At 34.4% G+C, this 25,145-nt stretch overlaps 1 protein-coding gene across 2 annotated transcripts in view; it reads left to right on the forward strand.

The window, feature by feature from the left end:
* Nucleotides 1-25,145, forward strand: part of DNAJC1 (DnaJ heat shock protein family (Hsp40) member C1) — a 108,986-nt gene that overhangs the window by 18,674 nt on the left and 65,167 nt on the right. Inside the window, exons 1-3 of one of the 2 annotated variants that reach the window (XM_085565615.1) lie at nt 12,156-17,293; nt 18,605-18,706; nt 19,452-19,498. In XM_085565615.1, the coding sequence (XP_085421741.1) occupies nt 17,225-17,293; nt 18,605-18,706; nt 19,452-19,498 (218 nt within the window). In that variant the 5' untranslated portion in view covers nt 12,156-17,224. Of the gene's footprint in view, nt 1-12,155; nt 17,294-18,604; nt 18,707-19,451; nt 19,499-25,145 lie in introns of those variants that run through there. The other variant, XM_021530379.3, reaches the window with a different exon arrangement.

Raw genomic sequence — 25,145 nt, forward strand, 5'->3', positions numbered from 1 at the left:
CATAATTATTCAAGATTTTTTTAGAAAGGAGATAGTTGGATTTCACTGGTGACCAAAAAGAGAAACTTGAAAAATGCTGTTCACTGGAAATTGCCCTGCAATGTTTACTGTTGTGCATGGTCTAGTCCCATTGAAGAAGTGTTTGTTGTAACATTCAATATTACAATGCATGGATGTGTGTTTGAGGTGCTTTATTAGTGAAAGTTCTTTTGCACTTCCTACACCCATGTACACCTCTTGCCAAGCTGGTATGGGGAAATGAACCATATAATGGCCCTGCTGTAGTAATTGGCTCCACATGGGTGGACTCTAGTGCACAGACAAAACCTTATTTGAAGTAATTGGTGCTTTGTGTAGGTACAAGGGTCTGTACATGCAGATTTATTTTGGATCCTGGGTCAAACCTTGGCATTAGTAAAGGTTTCAATTTCATGCAGTGTCTTTGACATGTAAGTGATTTTGAATGAGTATCAAAAACATCCATGCAGATGCAAGTTGATTGAACTTTTTTGTTAAAATACACATAGCTAATATTCTGCAGTTATATTTTTAATTGGAAGATCAGTAAAGACCTTGGTTTGTTAAGTTTTCCATGTGTGCAGCCTGTTACTAGTTTAAGAGAATGTCAAAAAGCAAACTTTAAATTTGCATAATTATTGAAAGTTTAAATCATTACCACCATTATTCTAGTTCTATAATAGTATTATATAAACTCACAGTTTAAAATAAGTTAAAATTGCCAGAGCTATCAAATATTTATTTCGGTTTCAGATGCCATTCTTGTTTTTAAAAAGCACTAAAGCATGTTATTTTTTGTAATTAGTATTATTCCTCTTATTAGTGCTGGCAATTTGAATTGTTGGACTGCTCTGCTGATTGTATGTAATGGCAGCCAGAGCAAACTTCCTGGGGAAAATTCAAGTTTATTTTATCAAATACAAATTCTGCAAAGTGGTAGAAAGAAAAGGTTAGAAGATGGAGCCAAAGGTAGTGCAGTATTTAGAGTGATGGTTTTAGTCAGGGGAGACTCGTTTGCTGGAAATGCCCTTGTGAGCCGGTAGCATTTCATTTATGGCATTAGTTCGCTGTGTGGCATAAAGCAGTATTGGAATGGGATTCTTGTCAATGTTGTTTTCAGTAAGATTTGTTAGAAAACAATGTAATTTTATTTCATTACATGGTATGGCTGTATTTTTTTAATATCATTGGAAAATCTTAGCTACTGTGGTGCAATACAATTTTATGATAAGGTGGTGAAAGCTTTTCTAGCTGCTACTGTTCAATTTAGGGGAATCTGAAATTTGAAAGATACAAGATAATTATGGTAGCATTCAAAACAAGAAATCTGTTTTAAGAAGTTAATGTTAATCTTACTGTGTTTTGCTTGCCAGGATGAACAGCATAAATGTCAAAAATCAGATATGGGAAGAATAAATCTATTTGTGCAAAATAAATTTTATTTTTCTAGGTGATTGTTAAAAATTTTAGCAAATGTAACTTAGAAAAAAAATCTGGTTGGTTGTTTTGGGTTTTTTTCATTCTAGAGATAAACTTATCTAGCTGATGGGCAACTTATTCAGGGGTGCATGTTATATGACTGCATACAATTGTTAAATATTGTGTGGAAGAAATAATATTTTACAAAAGGGGAAAAAAAGGTTGTGAGTATAATGCAACTCTCATGCTTTCTGCAGGGTAACTAGTTTGTGCTAAATAGTTTCTATATTAATCAGTGCAGTAGTAGCAATTCCCCAGAAGCAATGTGTTACTTTTATTTCTCCTTATCTGGTAAAGAGTTGCCAATAATAGTAAAGGTCTCAATTTCTAGGTTTTATCTCTGTGGAAGTCAGCAAATTCATATTGATCTTTTAAAAATCCTCTGGCCTTTTTCTTTTACTGTGCTAACACTTGGGATAATTTTTGCCCTGAAACTGTCTCTTAGTTATATCTTTATATTAACTTTATCATTAAAACTTTGTGGTTTGTTGATGGCATTTTTATTTATCCTTGACTGCTGAGATAAATCCCAAATGGTCACTTCCTGTGTGGGCAGAAGGAGCAAGTCAGTTCTCAGAAAAGGCATAAAATGGAACAAATTGCCAACCAATATCTGGAGTTAATAGCCTTGAATATTCCTGTGTTTACTTTGACATGTATTTTGAACAAAGAATTAATTCCCTATACGTAGGCTATACTTCACTTTGTAATTTATAAATAAAAATGCCTTACCAGAACTGCAGACTATTGTGAAGTTCATTTTCACGTTTACTTGCGTTTTAATAGTGATAGAGGAGATTCACTATTCAAAGTTACTGAATTACTGAAAATAATCAGAAGCTTACCTTCAATGAAGAGACCTTCTTAACAATTCTAATTTATATTAGCAGTTATAGAATTCAATAACAATTCTTTGTTATAATTGTAGAATAATAGAAAAAAATGGATAAAGCTGTTCATAGAAATCTGTGTAATGATTAGCATTTCTTATAAATATGAAGAATTAAAAATTGCTCATATAACTAACTCTTTATGTTTTGTTTTGCCATAAAGAGAGCCTTTCAGAATTTGAACTTCTGTTGTAACTTATTTATGTGGTGAACAGCAAATTTTTTGTTTATTCAATACTCACTTATATTTCAGACCCAGCTAAAGCTTTCTATAGAATCATTTCATAAAGAAAGCAAAAATTTTCAGTTTATAGATATAAGTCTGACTGGAGATCTGTAAATTTTATAAAATTAAAGTTTAGCACGCTTGTCAGTTTAAGAGCATAATTCCATCAGTATTTAGGCAGCAGTAGCATTTGAATCCCATGTAAGTACATGCGTGAGTCCTAGTATTCCTGAAAACTTGTGTAGTTGGAATTTCAGTATTTAAAACAATGTTGATTTAATTGTGTGCAAGCTTGGATTGCCCCATGTGGGAATAGTATCGTTCTATATTTTAAGCTATTCTTTTATATAGTGCAGGGAAACTACATCAAATATAAAATACATGAAATATTGTTTCAAAAATATTACTACACTACTTAGAGTCCTGGGGCTTTTTTAAGGAAAAGCTTGGATTAGTCATGTTTATTCAGCTTAATGGAATTTGTCTTCCTGGGTATATAAAGCTTTTTAACTCTTAGTCAAATGTCTTACATTTAATGTGATAAATAGTGATAGAAGCAGTATAAAGTATTGCAAATATGTCTTGTATTGATAAATGCTAACAATGCCATTCACATAAGTAAAATGGTTCTGGATTATTTATAACTTCCGAAAATGTGCCTCACAAATTATATTTCAGTAAGATGCCAGACAATTTGGTTGAAAAATTGTTGCAGTTATTTGTGATCTAAAGGTAGACATCTCCATTTTTTTTTTTTTTTTAGTAACCTCTCCTGTAGGGAACTTCTGTTGAATTATTAAGGAAGAACTTTGTTGTACCATAAGAGAATTAGTAATTAAAACACTTTACCACTTTCTCATGTGGCTGCTATTATTTTTAGGATCTCATTACTTTCATTATACTTGAGAGATTTTGGAAGGTGCTGGGACTTGGGTTGCTTTGTCATAGGTGATAAAAATACATAAGCCTTGCAGAAAGTGCATGGCAAATACTTCTGGGTCTTTTGAGACAAAAAGTACATTTTCCTGTAAGAGAATTATCAGTTGCATGGACACTGTGTTTCAGACTTGTCTGTCTACACCCAGGCTCATCTGCTTTAAATACATGCAGTCTCCTTTCCTTTCCTAATTGATGCACTTGCTTTACTGATTTCTCCAAACCCTTTTACAATCATATTCTGTCTATGAAGACACCAGTGCTACTGCACATCTCACAGAAATATTACACTTTTAAGGAAAAATCCATTTTATGTTCTATTTGTGTTAAGATTTGTAATTTGAAATAGGCAAGTTGTTAACTAGCCAGATTGTTCTACAGTTCAGTGGAGCCTGTTAGAATCAAAATTATGTTCCAGAGAGCTGGGGTTTATTTAAAGGGAGGGGGGAAAACACTGCTCGAGAGTTAGTATTATAAAGCAGGTCTGCATTGGTTATGCAAATTTTTATTCCTTTCCAAATCTGCTTGTTTCTCTGTCTTTTTGTACAGCAGCCATGTACCTTAATATCACTTTTAAAAGACTAGGAACAAATTTCTGGGGCTGCATACTCTAAAATTAGGGAATGTCAGTTTTCAGAATGTTTCAAATCTTAATTTGGTTTCTTTGTGCTTGTTCATTGTGATGATTTTTAATTCACTACATTATATTCTACAGGGTCTTTACTTATTCAGGCTCAGGGAGAGATTTGGCCCCAGTGCAGCTTCAGGCTTATGTATTGAAAGAGACTGTTGTCTGTAAAAACTGTTTAACCTGTAGATGTTGAGGGTATGTAGAGAGTGGGGGAGAAGATTGCGGGGGGAAATGGTTTCATGGGTAAGCTAGTCAGACGAAAAGTGCCCTTGAGGATTAAATTCTGTTCCTCTCTCTGCCACAGAATTCCTATGTGATGCTCGGCAAGTCGTTTAAAGGAAACTTTTCCCAAGTGGTGACTAATTGATTTGAGTGCTCTGCAATTCTGGTTGCATAATTTGAGATACTAGGGCCTTATATGCAGAAATGCTGAGGGTTTGCAGCTGCAGCTGAAGTCGATTAAAGTCTGTGCCCTGAATGTATGAAATGTTGTTTGATACTGAGCGCTTGGAAAAATCATATCTGAGATAAAATTAGCACCTGAGATACTGGTGATTTTACCTTAATCTGTGCCTAATTTTATGATATATTAAAAAAGGTAAGTAATGTCCGCTTGTCTCTTAAGAGGCTACAATGGTGATTAATACTGATGAACTCTGATGCCATCAAGATAGACTTCAAAACAAATAGCCACAGCTTCCAAACTTGTTTGAACAGCATGCAGCTACGAGCAGATGAGGCCACACATGAATAAATGCGTGGAGAAAAATCTTGAATAGCTGCTCGCTGGGTAAGCAGTCATCTTGTGCTTGTGGCATAAAGACAGAGTGGCTGGAGTAACGACAGATTGTAGTTCCTTTTCAGGGAGAGCCTGAGTTCTTCCCAAATCCCCTTTACTTGTTTGGAATATTCATTGTTGTTTGTAGCATGTATTATCTTTATCATATTTCTGTTATCTACTAATTTTTAAAGGTAAGTTTACATTTTAGATGGAATTAAATTCAAATTAACCTCTTATCTTTTGGCAATCTCATAATTTTTTAACCATACCTTCTCTTGCTGCTTATAAAGTTTCGCCCTTACTCTTGATTCAAAGAACAAAACCAGAATTTGACCAAATATTGTTATCCTTTAGGTCTGTTTGCTCTTTGTTGACATTGCCACAGGGTATTCAGCTTCCACTGCTGGCATCTGCTTAAAGTTGGCTCAGGGTTTGTGTGGTACTGATTGAAAGAGGGGAGCTAGATGAGGAAACAGATTAATTTTAATCCTTTCTTCCTGCTTCCTGATTTTTTCACTTTGAAGTAAATATTTCTGTTATGTAATCCAATGGTACTTAATGGGACAGATTTTTTCAGAATTAATTTTGCAGTATTTCTGCCACCACTGTATTGTCTTTGGGTTTTCTTCCTTCCAAAAAAGACAAGTTACGAGAAGAAGAAATTGCATCTGATGGGAAAAAACTCTCCATGGATTAAATTCCATGGCTGGGATTATGGCACAGAGGGAAATGCAGTTTTGGTGTATTACTGTTACTTGCAGGATTGTCAGTAACAGAATGCTTATTTCCATGTAGTAGCTTGTACTTGTAGTTCTTTCCTTTCCCCATTTGAAAAATTACCTACTAATTATATTTTTGCTTGTATGGCAATTTTTCTTTTGGTCTTGACTTCCTAACTTGAAACTTGGATGAGAAGCCATGTTAGGATTTATCCTTGCTTCATTTAAACCTTATACATTTGAAATGTTCTACATTTCCCAGTGTTTCTACTTGAGGCAGCAGGACCACAGTTTTATCTCCCAACTTTTGCCGTTATCTTTGATGCTGATAATCCTGTAACCCATGTTGAGAGGCACATAATGAATTGGTAGTAGCCACTGTCTTCTGCAGGCTGAAAAAGATTTCTGGTAGCACAGTTAATGGGATGTAACCTGTGCCAAGTTTTTATTGCTGCTCACTCAGCTGCTGATTCTTCTTTTCCACAGGCATAGAAAAAGGCATACTTTCCCTCTTTATTTGGTTTTTTTTAGCCTTTTGCAGTGTTTGTCTTGCTACCAGCTCTACTCACCCAACTTTATAGGTCCTGCAGTTGGCTATTGCTCTCTTTTCTGCTTTGTAATTCTTTGTCTGAGGAGGTGTCCTTGAAATACAGGTATCAGAAGAAAATTCCTCTTACCTGTTACTTCTGCTTATGATGGTAGGGAAATGGAGGAAGCAAGAGATTTCTTTTAGTAGATCAGTTTCAACTCTGCTTTTGTGACTCGAGGACAGATCTCTATGAGTGGATGACACATGATGGGAGGCAAATACAATCCATACAGCTGCTACCTGTGAATATCAGTGGCTGAAAAACTGACCTTACATTACCTCCTTTACTTGTTTTTCTCTCAGGAGCAGGGAACATTTCCCAATCTGTTTCAGTCATGACTTCAGGGTGAGTATTTAGTAAGGGCTGTTACTGTGCCTTTCTCAGTGTTCCAAGGGTGGTGATGAACTATCTAGCCTACTGGCATGAAAGGCTTGTTTTTGCTGAATTATTTTTGTGCATGAGGAGAGAAACAGGGATGTACATGTGGTTGATACCCACTGCCTTTTGTAGTGATTAGGGTGTTGGGTGTTGCACTCAGCTGACTGAAGAACACTTGAAGTAGGTCAGAAGTGTTTCCTTCGCTCATCTTTTCTGCTTCTCTTCCCTGTGTTAGACCTGTGCTCTGTCTCTTGTCTGTACTTCAGTGTCTGGTTCAGCTCTTGCAGGCCAAAAGAGGAGGCAGTTTATGGATCAGCATGAATTACCCCCCTCCTTCCCTGATGCAAAAGATGCCTCCAAAGTACTGGAAGAGAAGAGCAATAACTGCTTGTAGGGAGTGGCTTTATGAAAAGCAGGGAAGGTATCTTTCTGCCCCTTGCTTGGACCTGTGTGGTTCAGTTAAAACATTTTGATTTGAAAAACACAGAGGGCAATTCAGGGAACAGCATGCCGCTGTGTGTAACAGTATCTGCCCACAGCTGCCATAAATCTTGAGAGGTAATTATCTTCCTTAAGGATTATTTGGTTCATTCTCGCTAGAAATAATGTCAGATAAGCATTTTAAGCGACCATAATACCAGTTTTCCATACAAAATTGCTACTGAATGGGAAAGGCTGTCTTCAAGTTGGTCCCATTGTAAGTCGTTGCATTTATGTGGCTTTTCACATATGTCCACAACTTTTAAATTTTAATATTATTTAGGCTTCAGCTGCTTGTAAATTAATTTTCTGTGTGAGATTTAATTGATGGTTTCTAATGCTGAACTTGATTTCTTTATCTGTGTACCTTTGGACATCAGCTGCCTAATTTATGACTCATACAGATTCTGGCAGATTTTGCCAATAGCCTTGTGCAATGATAATGTCTCCTTCCTCCTACCCTGGCCCTTAATCAGATTTGCAATATTTTATGCCATCAAACTGTGAGTTGAAGTGGTCAGACAATGCTCATGATTTCAGCTCATTTTGTTAGGAGTGTGCAAACATTTAGCAACATGGTGGGCTATACTTACAGTAATCTGCTAAGCTTATTGGAGTTTAACTGAGATGCTTTTTAAGTTTTAGGATGGGATGTGTCTGACATGCAAAAATTTTGCTGATGCTGGCATCTGATCTAAACACAGTGATGGAGGGCATTCCTATATTCTTTCAAGGAGGCTATGTACTAACTCAGCAGTGAATTACTATATAGGTAGTGGCATGTTACAACCTCCCTGAGGTCTTCTGAGTCCCGAGGTAGTAATAGCTCATTAAAATGGTAGTTAATGAGTATAAAGGGATCATTATACGGCTCTCCTACATGATGGGTAGGGCTAAATCCTAACTAGCTCAGTAGAAAGTATTCTGAATAAAGAAGGAAAGAATTTGACAAATGCTGCTGATAGTTCTTTATAAACCTAGTTATTTAAAGCAATGTTTTTGAGAAAAATACTCATAGAAATAAATTTTGAATAAATTAATACCTTTAAAAATGTATTTTAGGGGTTTCAGAAGTATTAGTATCCTGTATAATCTCTAAGTTACCTTAACATAGAGTAATGAAGAATCTTTGATTAAAAGTATGTAGCATTTTGCCACTTCTGATCAGTTGGGTTTGAAGTTAAAAAAAAATTATTTTACCTTGTAACTGCTTACATTTGATGGTTTTTAAGGTCACAGAACATTCTGAGTTGGAAGGGATCCTCATGAATCAAGTCCAACTCTTAAATGAATGGCCCATAGCTCAGGATTTGTAGACATTTCCTGTTTTATATACCAAAAATAAATAGTGAAACAATTTTGCCTTGTGGTAGGAGAGTGGCATTCCCCTAATATGGTTTTATTAATGATAAATATTACCACCTCACACATGAGGTGGTATTGTCTACTTTTTTCATTTAACATTGATTATTTTCTGGAAAAAGGTGCTAAGAATTTATTCAAACTGAACAATGTGGATTTTGCAGCAGTGACATGAGAAACTACTTGATCTCAGTAAATGCTTCATGTCTTCTTTCAGGCTCTAGAAGGATAAAAAAAAAGATGAAAGACTGTGGACTCAGGTACATCAGGATCTCACAGCTCAAGTTCAGTGGACAGAGCTACTTCTGAGTGTCCTTAACCTAAGAAAAATAACATTGCTTCTACAAAATGAGCCCTTCAGTAATATTATAGGAAAAGTAGAGTGGAAGCAAATATGAACTGTATTAAGTGAAAAATATATACATATATTGTAAACATACATAATATATTTAAGATTTGGAGAGAGGTTCGCCTGCTTTCTGTCTTAAATGAAGAAATTATGCCTACTCTGCATGGATGTGGTTTACTACAGCAGCCCCACCCTATCCTAATTTATGTGGTTTTGTTGTAGCATTTAAGGATGTATTTATAATAAACCAGATACAGAACATTTTTAAAGAAACAGTTAAATTTTTAAAAAAGTTTTAATTGTAGAAATTTCTGCTTGTTTTTCTTGTTTAGCGTAGTCCTTATTTTCATCTGACATTGTCAAGGAACTTTGCTTATCATATCTGTTCTGTATTACCATCTTTCAAGGTTAAAGCTGGTAATGGATGGAAAAGTATTCTAAACTCAAATTATATGGATGCCTTACTTGTGATCATCTGCTATGGGATGACTTTCTTAGTTTGGAGCAGCTGCTGTGTAACAGGACAAATAATCCTGCTGCCTAGTGGTGCAAGTCATGGAGTGGGGTCCCATGGGTTTTCATAGCAACCAAGTGTTTCCTGCCACCCCTTTTTATTTGCCACTCCTCTCGAAACCCTTTTAGGTTCTGTGAAAATTCCATGTACTCTTCCAGCATGAACATCTGTCATCTTCAGTGTGACAAGAATATTGTCTTTCAGCTAGGACCTTTTAAACTACATAAACAAATGCAGTAAATCCAGTTGGAATATTTTCAGAGTAATTATTAAATTGATCATCAAAAGGGTATTTAAATTCTAAAATATAAGACTGTTAGTGACCTACTGTACCCTGCTGTGACAGAGCTGGTTAAATCGAAGTCCCGCCTAATAAATTTATGCGAGACTTGCTTGTAAAGGAGACTTCAGCAGTCTGTTTCAGCAGTCATTTCCAGTGATATGCTAGTGTTGCTTTTGGGATGTTTTCCTGGTACCTGTCTTGAATCTTCCTGTGCTGCCAGCTAACTGATAGTGCTTAGCCCCAGGTAGATCAGACAAAGCAATAATTAAAGTTTTCCTTTAAAGCAACCTTTTGCATATTTAAATATGTTATTTCCTTGTGTCAGCTGCCTTTTCTGCAAGCTTAAGTCACTCTTGTCCTTTTGGTTTCTCTGAACAAGTCACTGTTCTATTCTTTTAGACCTCTTATTAGTAAGATTTCTTTGTTTGTCATCTGAACATGTCCCTGGCTGTCATTAATTGTATTGTTTGAACTGGATGCAGCGATCTGCTGAGGGCTTACAATTGCTGTGTGACATTGTTGCCATACTGCTGGTGTCACAGTGCTGTGCAGCACAGAAAGGCAGCATCATGCCTCTGACTCACACTCAGCTTGTGATTTACTGATAATTTCTGCCTAACTGCTTTTTTCTGTCCTATGTTTTTGTACTTGCTGAATTCTGTCCAGATGTAGATCATCAGTCGTTCATTTAGGAAATAATGTCATATTTTTTTACAGCAATTCTCCTTTTTGTTTGGATTTTTTAAAACTAGTTCTCTTGGACTGCATCGTGTAGGTTTTTCAGGTTGGGGTTAACTACCTGATTAATCATAATTCTGTAATTCACCTGGCAGTTAAAATGCTGAGTGTGGGCTTGGGACACGGGCTTCATAAAATCCTGTTTGATGCACCTTTTAATTTTTGACTGTTAGAGCCTTTAAATATTTAAGGTATGATTTATTTTTATTTTCTTTCCATTTTGTTTTGTGCTTGCAAAAGAAGCTTTATGATACCCAAGTTTTTGTCATTTGTTTAAAATAATGCTGTACATTAAAAGCATTAGTAAAGTCAGCATACAAAAATGGTAACACAATGATTTCCAAACTTTTTTAACTGTGTGTGTTCTTAAAATGTTCCATGAAGTTGAGCAACAATTACAAGTATAAATTAGAGCATTATAAACATTAAGGCTGCTGGGGACGTAAGGTTGTTTACACCTGTTTTTAAACTAGTATGTGTATATATGTGAAAATACGTATGATGGATGTGCCTGGGTGTATGGGCATATAAATTGGTGTCCTTCACTGCTGATACGGTGAAGAAGTTGCTAATAAATAGTTAATGTTTATTCTAGAAATTAATGCCTGTGGGGATTATTCACCTTGTAAATGTTGTTGATGCATAAGATAATGGGTAGATTTTTGAAAACTTCTGTGTTGAAGGTAATTGTGCTGTGTTTGGTTCTTGTATGATTTTATGCTATCAGTCATATCTCCTATATCCTGGCCCACAAATGCTCTTTCTTCATTTTTTGGCCAACAGAAAGAGTGTAATGACTTTACAAAAATATACAAAGTTTTAGCAATTGAAGTTGTAGCCACAGAAGTGACAGTAACTGTTTAGGTGTCACAGGAAGAACTTCAGTAATTAGAAGCTCAAACAATTTTAGGGGAGGTTATTAATTTATTATTTACTTTTTTACATAGGTATTTAGTTTTCATTAAGACCTTAGTCTGTAGTTGTTAGATATCTCCCTCCAAAAAGTTACCCTTGAACTGAAATCAGGGAAGCATTTTTTGAAAAGATGTCTAGGTGTGTCAGAGTGTATGGGTCAGTTCTGGTGTAAGGGTGTAATGAGAGCAGGAATAGCAAAAGGAGGAAGAGGTAAAGGTGTGGTATGGATTGTAGCCTTGCTGATTTTCTAATTTCCTTTAATTCTTTACCCTAAGAAAAGAAGCTGGAAACATTCTGAAGCAGAAATGTAGCAAGAAGACTATATAAATAAATAGCAAATAGTCAAATAGCAGCATATTTTTGACATTACATCATGGGAAGGGTTGGAACTTGTCAGATGCAACACCCTAAAATCTTTGCTTACACTCCACAGTGGTGAATGTGGACTGCATGCAGCTGTCCTTGGGTATAGTGTCACCTCTTGTCAATCAAGGGGCTGTGCTATCTGAGAGCAAAGGCATTGAGCATGAAATGCACTGCAGGAGACACCACATTCTGCTTTCCCTGCCAACCTGGACTGCAAAAGCAGTAGTCTTTCTTCGTAGCAACTTAGTTCCTCTGAAAATGGAATATTTTGCAGGATCAGCAATTTTGTAGGTAATGTTTTCATGTGAGAGCTGTAGGCTGAAAATATCAGATGTAATAGGCAGATTTTTAAGAAAAGAAACAAGAAACAACTTACTTTAGCTTATATGCACACACACATATACACATATAAAAATATATATAACTATCTAACTATAGTAACTATACACATAAATATATTTTTATATTATAAATTATATTTTTATATTAATTATTTAGATGTATTTATATATGTAAATATAAATATATACAACTATCTTAACAATCTATGTTATAAAATATGTAAGACATGTAACTATGTAAAAAATAAATGTAATATATCAAATAGAGTAAAAATAAATATGTAATAGTGCTCCTGGAAAAGCATGTGAAATAAGTAAAGAATATCTACTAATTAATTTTTTTTTAAGTATCAGAATAGGAAACTAAATGGAAATAAAATACAGCACTAAGAATAATTTTTAATTAGTCAATATTGGCTTGAGTTGTCCTCGTTGTTTGGTAGCCTCTGTTTAGTGTGAATTTGAAGAGTAATTCTAAAGCTTTTGAGAGTTGATGAGTGTTCTGACTCTCAAAGACAAAGTTTGTGTTAAAATATACGCTTACAATTGTACATGAAATTGTTCTCTTGGACAATCTAATTTTTCCTAAGTAATCTATTTCTGAAAAAATGCAGAAGGTAAAATAGTGGAAAGGAAAAAAAGATTATATATAAATAGTGTTGTTCATGTTGGTGGAGAAAACCTAAGCCCATATAATTGTGCACATATGCTGAGGAGAACACTTTTTTTGGTTTCTCAAGCATGAGGCAGCAGAATTTTCATTCATTTGGCATGCTAGGCTGAAACCAGAGTCTTCTTTCATTTGACACACTCCCCTGGAAACAAACATGCCAGTGAAGGGATTGTGCCAGTTATCAGAAGCTTACAGGAATACATTGTGCTGGTTTGTATTCATTTTCATTTCATGAATTGCTTTAAAACGTAGCAGCATAAAAAAGCATTAAAACACCTTTTTAGCATTATTTTTAGTTCCTATGTATTTCCCTGCTGTGCTGTCATTCAGTTTAAATCAATGGAATGTTGTGAGACACATGGCTGGGTTTGCAGCAGAGCAGATCTCTCCTCCTGCCTGCGTATGCTCTGAGTATTCATCTGTAGACAAGCAACAAATTTGAGTTTAACTCATTTTACATTCTTGGAAAAGATGAGTGTCTTAGAAAGAAGTTCAGTAAAAATACAGGGTAATTGAACAAAGGTTATGCAGTGAGAAATTTAAGCCAAAACTCAGCTGGTATCTATTAACTATGAAAGTTCACAGATAATGCCTGGTCTTCTGGGAGACACTTGTTTTCCTTTCTTAGAGTTATATTCTTCAGGATTGCCAGCAGGTCCTTCCCACCTCTGGAATTTTCTACAAGATTCTATTTCCCTCATAAATGTTTTTCCACATGCAGACTTGGCAAATTCAGGTGTACTTCTTGGAACTAATCTGGTCACGGGAGCTTAAATTAGGACCAGGTTGCAGTGAGTATGTGTGAAGGAAATCTGGGAGTGGTATGAGGGTCTGTGTCAGCTTGTGCTAAGCCAAAGGCGGGGTAAAGAATAAGGAAAAAACGTCTTAGCTATATGGTTTCCATCCTAAGAGTTACCTAGAGAGGGGTTGTGGAGCCACAGCTGTCACTCTTCTGTCTCCATATGATAATGAGACACTAAGGAGGCAATCACCCTGAGTTCCTTGATGCTGCTTAAGGAATGAGGACAGTGGATATTTGATTATTGACGTACAGTCATGTTTGTTTGTGCTCTGACACTTAGGAATACTCGTTTTCTATGGACTTCACTGAAGACAAATAGTATCAGTGTTGACAAAACATTTAATAGGCGGTGGTAGCTTTTGTCCAGTTATCTGTGCCTGCTTGTTTGCAAGTTTTGTGGGACAGGCTGTATATCCTGCAGTTTGAAATCACAGTAGAAAAACAGGTGATTGTAAATTTACAAAGCTTACTTTGTTTCCTACCATTCTGCTTCAGCTTATATGGCTGATGCTCACTAGAAGGAAATTAGTGACTTTTACCCTCTTCTGCATGGAAGTACTGAATGAAATACTTTTATCAAAGTAACCAAATACAATTGAATTGCTCTGTAATAATAACAAAATAAAATTAGAAAATCCAAACGCATACGTTTTCTAGGTTTGGTTTATAGTTCGGGAAGGCTAAAAAAAGGCCTCATGAAAGCTTGCCTGCACTGATGTTACTAACAAGTTCAGACTTGAAATACAGTCAGCTGGTGCTCTATACAGTTGTTACTTTTGCCATATAGCTTCAGTAACATGGCTGTGGAAAATTCTACACAGTCATTCAGCAGCACTGCAGTGAAATAGATATACTGATGTAATTTTCCTTTCACCCGTTAACTAGTGATTGGACAAACTGCAGGTGAATAGAAACACGATTCCCATCTGCATAGTTGGTTCCGGGACCATGTGACTTCCCATTGCTAATAAAGATACTGCCACCTATTTGAAGACATTGGCAGACATATTTAAAACCCAAGATGAATTGAGCACATTTACTGCATTAGAAGCAGTTGCTAAATTGTGAGTAACTAAGTCTTGTTGTATAACTGCATTGCACTCAAGGGAACAATTTAGGTTTTGAATTGTGTATGTTGGTAAGTGAAAACTATGTAGACATTGATTATTTTTTCCCCTTGACCTAATCACTGTTTGCCTATGGCAATATCTGATATGTTATGTGTTCACCAAGAATTGTCTTGGGAACACAATGAGACTTTTTTTTAGCTTCATTAGTAATCATAGTTACATTAGGAATGGAAGGCAATGGAGTAATATGCTTGTACTGTGTACTACACCAGTTGTTTGATTTATTGTAGAGGTGGACATGAACTCTGTGGGACTCTAAATTTGTATAGGCAGAGGAGGAGACCAGACTTAAAACTTTGTTCATCTTGAGCAGGAGTTTAATTTTAAAAGAATGGAAGGCAAATGTGCATTTGTATATTTCATTTATTTTTTGTTGTGAAAAATTCCTTTTTATGTTCCTACTTATATATCTGTAGTATGAGAGAGCTTTTCATGGTAATACTAGAGAGTATGAAAATGATGCTGAGCAAAATGAAATTTAGTAATGTGTTTTTCATTGTCAGAATTCAACCAGCTGCCAAAAGTACATCATAAATAGGGAGAAGAATGTTTCGTCTTCATTCCCACTCTTTGAATCTGACATGTATTGCCCTTTAGACAAAAAAGTGAAAATCCAGCAGAGAACCTTAAGAAATGTGTTTAACTTCTGACATTCTTTTGATTCCTTCAAATGTTAATTTTGCTTCTATGCTAAAATACTTGTTTAAAATATAAAGGATTATTAAAAAAACGTACAAGATTTAACTTTTAAGTTCTGCCTAGAGGTCATGTAACTAGGTGCATGGACACTGTGTTTGATGAAATGTTGGGCATTAGAAAATGAATACTTGCATATACTTACATATTTTCATGCATGAGAAGCCAGACTATGACCTACCTAAGTGTAGACTTGCAGTTTTGTATTTCTGAGAACCAATTCTAGCACAAAACAAAGAGATGTTCAACCTTGAAAGTATGGTGGGACAGTATTGCTCTGGGAGGATATTTATCAGTAAATAAGGTGATACTCATGGTGTCTGTATCCACCTGAGAGTGACAGTGTGACAGGTTATTTGCAACAATTGATGGTAAAACTTGCAAACCTGAAGCAGTGTTGGAGAAATCAGTGAATCAGCAGCACTTGCTGTCGGTAACATTACCAGATCCTTCTGCTACTGAGATGCCCATACAAGTTTTACTTTCCCCTCCTTAGATGTAACTGAGATTGAGATTTCTGTAGTAAATAAAGCAATCTAACATGTTGTTTCTTTAAAACAAGTAAAACCTTAGTGTTGTCATGGCTTTCTCTAGTCTATAGATTTATGCTGTAATATGTAAAATAATGTCTTAGTCTGCAGAAATGCCAACTCTTAACTCCGTGTTTAAAAGCTTTGGCTTTTATGGAAGTGTTACTGAAGGTGGCCAGCAGAATCAGGTCTCTTAGAGCAGCTGATATCAATGTGGGAGGTGTTTCTTTATTGGTTGGAAAGAATCATTCCTTATAGCTTATTTAGAATCTTACACTGGTAGGATGTTCTGTAGAGATGAGAGTCTTTTCTCAAAAACCAACGACTTTTGTTCAGTGCAGGTCCTAGAGGATCTGGAACACTGCCTAACTACCTATAGGTAGCCTTAATTGGCAAAATGTTTGGAATGTATGATGGTCCTCTGTTTCATGTTTGAGGGTATTGTGGAGAATGGGTTAGCAGGCAGACTTATTGTTTTAGAAATTAACATGTGCCAGTTGTAATTAAATAATTGACAATAATATCCCATTATTTAGTTATTTGTTGATATTATAATACTCTTCAACCTTTTAGAGGCTTAATTACAATAAGCTGATATGTTGATGAAGATCACGTCCATGGTTTAGATAAAACCATGGCCAGTAAATTATTTCCTGTTTTTTATTTGCTATAGTAGTGTTTAAATAATTGTATTTTGTTTGAAGACAAGCAAACGATGATGTTTATGAAGTAGCTGTGTTGGTAGATGAGGGGAAACAAAACAATCTCTACATTATTTCTGGTAACTAAGATCATACATTTTTATTTCAACTTCTCAGGGTGAAACAACATAAATGTTTAACTTTATAATTTCAGACTTGTCTTGGGATCTTTTGCTTTGCTGAAGCTTTGAACAGATAAAATACCTTTTGTCTTGATCTCTTACACAAATAATCCTGCCGCTCCCAAATAAAACTAAAGTTTCAATTCCTCAGATACAACTGAAAACACCGTAACTTCTTTTTTGCTTGTTTGTTGTTTGAAGTAATTGGAAGAATATTGCAGAACAGTTTTTAATATCTTTTATTAGGTTTTTAACTGATAAAACATAATCATGACTTGTTAATCATGAGTGCTCCAAAAATAATACCCAGCACCTGTGTGGTAGAGAAGAAATAAGTTGTATTTTATCCAAAATACCAACTAGAGGTACTGATTTGTCAAGGTTATCATAATCTCAATGCCTAATTTTTTAAAAGATATTTTTGCATCTCATTTTAATTTGTATTTCATACAGGTCTATTAAGTCCACATCTCAAGGATTTAATGTTTCTTTGAGCTTAGAATGTATATTTAGTCACTGTCTCTTCCTTCCCCTTAGCTGAGAGTTGAAAATAAACCTATGAAACAATGGCAATATGAACCAACTCATTGGCAGTAATCAAGCTGGAAGCAAGCTGGTGTTTCAGCAGAGGAATTCTGCTTTGGTGTGTACATGCCTTAGAAATAGCTGTTGAAAATGGAAAAATTTAAAAATGGATGTGTTGTATTTTCAGGAGAAATCTTCTTTCAGTAGTAGAAACATTTTCCTTTGATGGGGAAGAGACTGTGGAAACCTCCGTCTTTTATTAGGGGAAAATACAAACTTCCTTAGAGGATAGTTTTCATGCTGTATTTTCACAAGTTCTGCACTTTCCCCTGCTTTTCTCCTTCCCCTGATCAGTCTTTTCCTATTATTCACTCTGGGCCCAAACTTGTACACAGCATTTTAATAGCCTTATGTTATAAAACAAAAAATTTTAAAATTAAAGTAATGATACATAATAAAAATCCTAGCAGACTAATTACAGTATTGCATTAATTGTTATCTTATTTCACTCTGTTCTGTAGGTAATTCAGTTCTGGATTTTTAATCCCTGTTTACACTGTAGTTTTGAGAGAGAGAATCTGTTTAGGAATAGTATATATAAAATCAAGAAATAAAAATTGTCAGATAAGTAGTTAATTTCTAAAGTATTGCCTTGAACGTGCTGGCAGTAAAATGCAAGTAGTTTTGTTTAAGTGCTGTGCTTTGTGTATCTTCTGGTGAGGATAACACCTATATGACATAGAATGCAACTCTTGATATCTTCATTTCTAGATATCTTTACAGCATGTACTAAATAGCAGCCATTATTCAGAAATTTGCATTTGTGCTGCTTAGTTGGTACATCATTTTGTGTTTAGTTTTATTTTTCTCCCCAAATGTGTGCAATTCTTATAATGGTTAAGGTATAGATTGATGTCAGTGATACAGTATTGCTCCAAGATAGCAATTTGAAGCTACTTTAGAAAAATACAATTCTTTAGACATGGTGAAACTGCAACTGAATGGAAGTCCTATTAGGAGTGAATTGCATGTAAATATTAATAAGGGAAGAGTTCCTAGCAAGTCCTGAGTTTGGGAAATTGAGCATGATAATTTGCTGAAATTATGTCTGTCTTGAAGATATGCAGATGCAATAATTTTCAGTTTTCAGTTGAACTTTTAAATGGTGCAGAAGGTGCCCAGTCTAGGTTTTAAACAAGAAAGTGTTTGCAAGTATTGGCAAATGTCGTTGTAATGGATGTATGGTAGTGAAAGGAGTTAAGATGAAGGATGAATTGGACTGAAAGGCTGTTAAATCATTTAGGCTGGGCTGGTTGCAGGTCTCCAATTACATGGCCTTAGTTCCTACACTTGGTTGGCTTGTCTGCAGATCTTCAGAAAGTTCGGGGAATCGGTTTCTCACAATTTGCTTTGTTTCCTTCTTTTTCAGGATGCTTCGCCTGCAGACATTCGGAAAGCATATAGAAAGCTTTCTCTAATTTTACACCCAGACAAGAATAAAGATGAAAATGCAGAAATACAGTTTAGGCAAGTAAGTACAATGTGTGCCAGTAAAACTTTTAGGGGAAAATAGAAATTTTTATGTTGATGTTGTTTTAGTAAGAATAGTGGTACACCTTGGAAATTACTAAATTAAACATTGAAATACGTTTTTGCTGATGTAGCTAGACTAAAACCAAGTACACTTTTTTGGAATTAACTTGTTTGGTAACTTGTATTTCATATTTACCTCTATATTAAAAATAATTTGAACATAATACTTAACATTCTTAGGAGGTAAATATGTTTTGCACTTCCAAAAGCAGTGGGGAAAATTTCTGATCAGTTCTTAACACAAGTTCTAGATAGGCCTAATTTAATGAAAATAATTAATTTTAGTTATTTTTGAATATTTATAGAGTGAAATAATGTGACTTTGTAATTAGCTCTACCTTTAAAAATGTACCTCAGGCTAAGTTCAGCTTACTTAATTTTAGCAAGATCTTCAGGATGAAATAAGGGATACCTACCTGAGACAAGATTCAGTTTGACAGAAGTGAAGATGGGAAGAAAGTCTTGTATAAGAGTAGCTTGTTTGTGTCTGATGACATTTGTATATAAATATATTACTGTTTCTTTTGCATGCTGAGTTTGCTACTTAGTGATGTAGGGAAAAATGATAATTAGCAAAGGTCACTTGTTGGCAAATGTAAATATGATACTACTGTTCAAAATTATAAATTCAGTCATGAAGTAAAATCTTTGTGTTTTCTTTCTTGGTGTTTTGTTTGTTTTAGTTGGTGGCTATCTATGAGGTTTTAAAGGATGAAGAAAGGAGGCAGAGGTGAGTTAAACTGAACAGGTTTTTAAATAAAGCATTCATGCTAGTGCTATACTTAAGCCCTATGTGACTTAGTTGTAACACTTCAGATTATTTTTTTTTTTGCATAATTTCAGTTAGTAAAATCAATGTAATTGTTTAATTAAAAATTTTATATGGCTTAAAGGGTAAATTGGTTTTTTTTTTGCAATGCATATTGTTTTTTCTCTTTTAAACTTAGTACCTGAAAGAACTTTGAAAGCTAGCTGTTATTTCAAGCAATTTTTAAAAATACTTAACCACTATATCAGCTTTTTTGCTCAGTTGTCAGTTTTCAAAAACTGTGATTAAAAAATATTGGCCACTTATTCAAATGCCAGTAATACCTCCCTGTATGAGTAAAAGGCTTGTTGTATGATGTTTAGGGATTATTTTCATTGTATGTTGTCTTCAGCATTGTTTTCTTTGCTTAGTTCATAGGTTCTTTTTTCTTTCAGACATTATCTCTAATAGTGGAAACTTTTAAATATTTTTTTAATAAATGCTAGTTGTCCTTGCATTCTGGAAGATTATTTAGAACTTTTTTTTTTTCTGTTTTTAAACAAATAGGAATTTCAACCAATGATTATCAGAAAAACTGAGACACTGAAAGACTTTTGCTTTTGGGTTGGTGTTTTAGTAGATCATCTTTCAGCTTACAAGTCTTTAACTGGGGTTTTATGAGACCTTTCTTGAAAGGATTTTGGCTTTGTAGATGTCTTGGCAGGAGTCCAGGGTTTATAGTACAGATTATCTACTTTTTTGATAATCCCTTTTTCAAGTGTCATGAAAATGTACTTCATAGAAGCACTTTTGGAAATTTGTGAGGTTTTTTATTTCATCCTTCTAAAGAGAATTTAATTGTGAAGTTACACTTAACAGAAGTTTAAAAAAAAGTTAGTTAAATTATTTCAGGCCACTTAAAGTGAGTTATTCCCCAGATCTTCCTAACTTTTTGTTAATAGCATTGTTTGTATACACTTCAGTGTGTTGCTTCTCTGGAACTTAGTTCCATCATGGAACTTGTAGGAATTTCTTTGCAGCTGTAATAGAAGCATTTTGCATGAAACTGTGATGCAGCAGCTTACAAAGACTATTGCATACATTACAAATGTGATTAATTACTCAAATACTGTTAATTAGTTCATCAATGATTAAATGAGAAGTTAAAGCAGCAGTAGATCGTTCTTAGATGGATTTGTCACTAACTTATTTGTACATACACAATGTCATCTTTTTCTTGCACAATGTGGATGTATGGTTAATACTGATTTTATAGTTGAATTAATATAAATGTAGTGGATTAAACAGTCTTTACTTTCAGAGAATTTTCTGGAAATAATATGCAGAGTTTAGAAATAACCTGTAGAGCAGAGCTAGATAGTCTCATTACTTTGAAAAGCCCTGTATTGATCAGGTTTATTGCACAGTGTAATGATAATCTCTCATCTGAGCTCGTAAATGGAGGGTGGTTGTAAGGCGTTGTTGCAGCACGTTTCTAATACAAGTCTTCAGTAAGTGTGATAGGAGATGCTCTCCCTCTTATATTGTTGTAAGGTAACTCGAGCCTTACTTGCAGCTGTACAGCAGAGGAAGGGGTGGGAGTTATTACTTCTTTGAATCTTTCTACTTTAAATGTTGGTATTTGGCTTTGAATTGTATGATGTGATGGACATAGGAATAGGCTCAAAGCTGACTCAGTGTCCCTGCGCTGCAGCCTTATGCTGGCAGTGGAGTGGGAATCCCTTCACAACACTGTAAGGGTTTGGGGCAGGGGTTTATACCACCGAGAGAAGAGCAAGCTGCAACCTTCTACTTCTGCACAGTGAAGTCAGCTGTACCTGGCTCTTACTGTTCTCTCGAGTGGTCTGATCATTCCTGGTGTGTGTACAGGGAGTGGAGCCAGCAAAGGCAGGAATAAGGTCCTGCACTATACAAGAGAGTGATGAAACTCATTTTGAAACAATAAAACCCCTTCTCCGTGAATGTCATTCTTGGTGAATGTCAGAGGTCTTGTTCCTTTGTGTGAGTATAGAAACAGTGTTTTAAAAAGGCAGATCTGTTGGCCAGCTACATGTAACTATTTTTCTGAATCCTTTGCATTTTCTTATTTATCAGTGAATTTTTTACTTTATCTGATGGCAGAAACCTTTCTTAAAATATTACTTTTACTCTACTGACAGTGATACGACTGAGCCTTAAAGCATTTTTCTTTTTTGAGAAAGTTATATAGTTACTAATGAAGTATACCAGTATCATTAGTAGTACTACCTAATATGGTAATACTACCATGTTAGGACTTCTCTCCTACACACTCTTGAGTGAAAGATGATAAAAACATTCAAATATTCTGACAATAAAGATACATGCAGCATCATTTAATGTAGCACTGTTTAGCATTAAATTAAATATGCATCAGAACACAGTGTTTTCTGTTTTGTATACGTACTCCAGTGTGAAATACTACAGAAAATTTTATCTTCAGAGTATGTAGAGAGGCGTGCATTTCCTGCCATACACTTCACCTTTAGGGCGTTGGTAAATCAGTTTGATGGTGATAAATTTTATTTGCCTTGGTTATCTTAGTTCATGAAAAATAATTGTATGCACTTCTGTTAATTGTAACTAGACGTAAAAGAAATCTTAGGTCTTCATTTCAATGTTTGTTACCTTTTTAAGGAGCTTTTTTTTATCTACCAAGCCTGTCCTCTGTAGCAAAGTTGGCTTGATTACAGGAAACAAACTATTTGCAAAGGGATCAAAATACAGTTGTGTAGAGTAAGAAAGGTGTCTGTTTTGGTACTCATTAATAATTATACGTCTGTATTCATAGGTATAAATTGTTCTGGTTGATGTTGTGCTGGATGTCTTTGACAGCTTGAGGAAAATAGGCCTCCCAAAATAAAAAGCATCAGTGCAATCTTTCCATAGTTCAGAATAGTCCTCATTTATTCAAGGTTATAGTATATAAACTATATCAGATCTCTGAAATTATTTAAAATATGAAATGCAGTGGCTCTCTTAAAGGGAAAAGTAAATTATAATTATATTAAGATTGATGTTATTGTAATTAGTTACTATAGTTAATGGATTTTTTATTTGCAATGTAATTAATTCACAAAGAACTCTAAAAACTATTTAATGAAATAAAATAGGAAAAAAATGTTCATAATCTTGCAATTTTAGTACAGAACTACCAAATCTTTTTTAGATTGCTGAGTTCTAAAATAAATACTCAACGTAGTTTTAAATGAAGAATGGTTCTGGCTCTCTGTTTCTGTACTAGTGCTTTGGGGTTTTTGTAGCTTGTTGACTACTATATTTCAAGGACAACTAGTAGGCATACACATATGTAAAATATTTGCTGTATTCTGTGTGTATATATTTGTGAAGGAAACCCTGCAGATGTAGCTTTTCTTTTCAGCTTGTTTTTTCTTTTTGTATAGAGTTACAATTAATATAGGTTGCAAAAAAAAAAAATGCTTTGTAATTAAATTCCGAATGTAGCTCTTGATGCACACGGATTAACTGTCTTTCGTAATTAATATAAGTGTCTATACAGGGATTCTTTAATGACAAACTTGCTTTTAATTAAATTACATTCTAAATTTGAAAATTAAAATTTAAAAATTATGGGAGCTCCTGAGTTTCAGTAGGATCATTTTCCAGTTGAAAAATTAAAAATTACTGATATCTTTATTTTTCAAATACAGAGCTTAATTACTATTGAAAGCAGTGATTTATCTTTTAACAGTATATATTCTAAAAAGTGGGTTATAATAGAAGCTATCTTCCCTTAAAATGGCCAGTCGTGTGAGCCATAATGCTCATTGATAGTAAAATCAATAGAGCATTGATTCTGGGACTTAATCCGTGGAGACTGTTGTTCAGAGCAGCGGACACAGCCTAGTAAATACCGAGTGCTGTTTAAAGCACTTAATGCAAGAGGCTCTGCTGTCTTAATTTATTTTTTCTTAACAGGTAATTGATAATAGAACATGGTTGCCAAATGTTAGTTTGAAATCTTGGTTTACATATTACTATATTGCTACCATCAGGATATATGGACTTTATTAATCAGTAGCCACTTTTTCAGGGCATCAATTAGCAACCCTCAGTATATAAGAAGGCAACTGCTTAATAAATGTATATTAAATTTGATTGTACATGTATTTTTCTGGAGATTTCAGAGGAAGAACATGTTATGTAAAACCTTGTTATCAACCTAATGTGTTTTAAAATGCTTCTGTTTCTAAAGTAGTCTCTTCCATTATAACTAAAATCTTGTAAATGTCTTAATATTTTAAAGGCTAAAACTTCTACTTATTTCTTAATGAAAAGTAGAAATTTTAATTTTAAAATAGCATCATAAGCAATTTTTCTGAACAAGTTTGTATTAAGGTATAAGTAGTTAATTTGTTCTGACTTACTGGGAAAGGAAAAAAGTTAGTAGTTCAAATTTTACAATAATAGATGTTAACTTTAGTATTCTCATAGTTGTAATGGGAGATAGAAATTTGTAATATGAATTTAACTTCTGGTATCATTCAGAACACAGCAGAATCCTGAGGTGTTAAATCTTTTATGCAGACATAATGGTGCCAAGTTGAACAAATGTTTTATCAGAAGTTAGCTTTTCAGATATGAACTATATTAAGATATATTTTTAATTGAAAACCACTGCTTCTTTTTCTGCTTAAAATAAATTTGCTTATGGAAATATTTTTTTTATTGCATCTCCAAGGTATCAATTTAATAACTATCAAAGTAGCTAGTGCAGTTGTTGCATTTAAATTGATTTACATGTCAAGACTGGCAGTTTAGCAGCTGCGCTATTATTCCTGGATTGGTCAATTTACTTGAGAAAAACCTACTACTGAGTTCTACTGACCTGCATGACAATATAGGCCCTATTTCTATTCCTGTAATTAGGCCTGCGACTAACTCAGAATATTTTTAATTAAAATATTTTGGTCAATGTGTTGCACCAAATTAGGCCTTTCAGTGCAGATTTAATTCTGGAAATGGTGTGATTAGAATATATAATGAGTTGGTGTTCAATTTAAGATTAACAGGTTGTGCATCTTGAACATACAGATTTTTGAGTTTACTGTAGAGATTTTTGTTTACTCTGAAAATTAATTTAAAAAATCTGGCTTGCATGTCTTTGTTTTGTTTATTTTTAAATTGTTCAAATACTGTAAATAAAAGACCTCAAACATTTCAAGATATTTCAAGACATTTGTGTGAAGGAAAAAGGTTTGTCATAAAATAGTTTCTGTACAGTTGGCAGAGTTAGTTATTAAACAGTTTTAAAATAGATTGTTTTTGAAGACAGTGTTTCAAATAGAAAATAAAAAATTGGTGAACTTCATTTTCAAACATCAATATCAATCCTCTAATTTAAGCTCTTATCTTACAAAGAAGCTATAAGTCTGGCATGCTTTACCTAATGGATTTTATGGCACTAAAGGACAAAAACAAAAAGCAGAGATACCTCTCCCCTCCCCCCAACATTCTGCATTTAATTTGGAAAAGAAAAAGGGGTTTCTAGTGTTTGAGACATTTGTTCTTGGCTACCTATTTAGTTGTTTAGTGAGTTATTACTTACCTCGATCATGGAGACCTACCC

The sequence above is a fragment of the Lonchura striata genome, chromosome 2 (genome assembly GCF_050655825.1).
Source record: "Lonchura striata isolate lonStrDom1 chromosome 2, ASM5065582v1, whole genome shotgun sequence".
NCBI classification, from domain to species: Eukaryota; Metazoa; Chordata; class Aves; order Passeriformes; family Estrildidae; genus Lonchura; species Lonchura striata.